This window comes from Myotis davidii, unplaced genomic scaffold (genome assembly GCF_000327345.1).
Source record: "Myotis davidii unplaced genomic scaffold, ASM32734v1 scaffold2996, whole genome shotgun sequence".
Taxonomy (NCBI): domain Eukaryota; kingdom Metazoa; phylum Chordata; class Mammalia; order Chiroptera; family Vespertilionidae; genus Myotis; species Myotis davidii.
The window spans coordinates 14035-16245 of NW_006287083.1; the positions used below are offsets into that span (position 1 = coordinate 14035).

The following is a 2211-nucleotide window of genomic DNA, read 5'->3' on the forward strand; positions in this document are numbered from 1 at the left end:
GGAACATTGGTTTCCTCCATTACTGAAGCAAGCAAGCCTCATGTTTGCTTCAAGCTGCCTGGCTGCCGGCCGCCATCTTGGCTGGCAGTTAATTTGCATATTGCCCTGATTAGCCAATGGGAAGGGTAGCGGAGGTATGGCTAATTACCATGTTTCTCTTTTATTAGATAGGATATACTGGGATCATTTTAATCCTTAGGGAAGAGAATAATTTAGAATCAGCAAATTTAGAATATGCTAAGTTTCCTAGAAGCATATACAGGGTGGGGCAAAAGTAGGTTTACAGTTGTTCATATAGAAAATAATGCAAAAGAAAAATATAACAAAAATTTAGCATGTTCTACAATCTCACCATCCATTTGAGTCTCATTCAGAAACAGCTTTAGCTTCCTGCTGCGAAGGCCAAACATCTTGGCTGCTTCACACAGAAGACCTTCATAGGTGAGTCCATTCTGCCCAAGTGGGTTTTCCAGCAGGAGGGTGCCCACTGTTCCCATTAAACACTCTACAGAAGGAAGAACAGACTGGATTAAACCCCGAGAGTCCACACCATCACGCTACAGCATCCCTAATGGAGCGGGTACTGCTGCAGGCTTGGAAAGGCAGCTGTTGAGTGTAGGATGCCAGTGGGACAGTTGTACAGTTTGCAGAAAAGTCTCAAACATCTCCCAGAGGGAAAGGGGAAGGAGAAAAAGAAAACCGATAAGTATAAAAAGCCCTGCAGCTTGGAAAAGAAGTATTCAGCAAATGCATAATGAAGAGCCTGAAGGCTTCAGTAACCAATGTGTACAATGAGAACACCAAACAACTGGAAAAAACTAAGTTTTCAAAACACTTTCCAAGAAGAAAAAATAAGGCTGAATTAAAATGTGTTGGCAATTCAGATTTAGCTGTAACTTTTACCTACTCAATTTATCTCATTTCCTTACCGTATCAGATGGATGAGAGTACTTCTACATAAATAAAGCAAAAAAAAAGCCTGTGTGTGTTCCTTTAAATTAGTACATTAAAGCCAATGTGAAAAATCCGCACAAGTCACAGAGGTTGAAAATTAAAGAAAACCTTACCATCCAACACCCCACCACTCACCTGCTGAAGAGGTTTACAACTAGGGAAGGCATGTACCTTGTGGGTCTGCATTCAGGAGCTGTAGGTTGATATACCGACAGAGAAGAGTACCAGGACTGTCAATCACAGAGGGAGCTGGTCCTGCACTCACACCCAGCATCTTTCCACTAAGACTCAGTAAGTCGGTTTGGTTTTGTATTTCTACAAATAACAAAAAATAGTAAAAGACATCATTCTTTCAGGGGCAGATAGTTTATATACCTGAAGTCATTCACTTTTCCATATTTATTAAACTACCATATGTGTATCTTTACAGTGATACTTTCTACTTGTTTATGAAAGGACACTGCCTTTTCTATAAAAGCACATGCAATTAGTAGGAAAATGTTATTGGTGCAAAATAAATGGCATAATATTCACAACCTAAAATGCAAACTATTTTGTTTCCCTTTAGTTTTTTCCCTGTATAGCTGACTCTTGAAAATGGGCAGGACTGCAGATTTTTTCAATGAATACAGTTGGCCCTTTCTATACACGGGTTTTGCATCCAAGGATCAGAAACAGTATTTTCACATTCTCAACTTCAGATGGAAAATACTGTTTTGTCTGGAAGTCAGATGTGGTTTACAGAGCCACGCATAGATGCCTGAATCACAAGGGGTAGATGGTGGAGATTTAACTCTGCTCACTTAGCTAAGCTAAAAGCTTCCCAGAACTTTCTGACTGTCCTGGATTGGGTTAGGGCTGAAAAGGTGCACAGGACTTTAGTTACAGCCACCGTTTCCTAAGGTCAGTGTGGGGCCCAGGCACCACTCAGCTTTCAGGGACTGCCACTCACAGGGTCAGAGGGGATAGCAACCGGCCTACACTCCTGTGCTCTTCTGACGTCCGGGCCAGGTGCACAAGCAGCTCGCTTGCCAAGCTGCTTCTGCAGGGCCTGCCAGTGTTAGATGTGCCCGACAGAGGAGCTCCAACCTGTCCTTGCTGACTTCCACTTCTCATCCCAGAGACTTCAGGGACAGGACCAGCCCCCCTAATCAGACGCCCTGGGTGGATCCAGGTCAAAGATTTTTCTCCGATCTTCCAACTAGCAGCCCTCATCCAGACTTTGACTTCCTGGCTTTCTCTCTCTCATCACTTCTG

General features: G+C 43.1%; 1 protein-coding gene across 1 annotated transcript in view; it reads right to left on the reverse strand.

The window, feature by feature from the left end:
• The window catches only part of LOC102753851 (isoleucine--tRNA ligase, cytoplasmic-like), a 6004-nt gene extending 4714 nt beyond the window's left edge, over positions 1–1290 (reverse strand). Inside the window, exons 1-2 of the mRNA XM_006758982.2 lie at positions 1126–1290; positions 353–505 (exon numbers count right to left, since the gene is read on the reverse strand). Of these exons, the coding sequence (XP_006759045.1) occupies positions 353–505; positions 1126–1228 (256 nt within the window). The 5' untranslated portion in view covers positions 1229–1290. The remainder of the gene's footprint in view (positions 1–352; positions 506–1125) is intronic.
• Between the last annotated feature and the right edge of the window lie 921 nt (positions 1291–2211).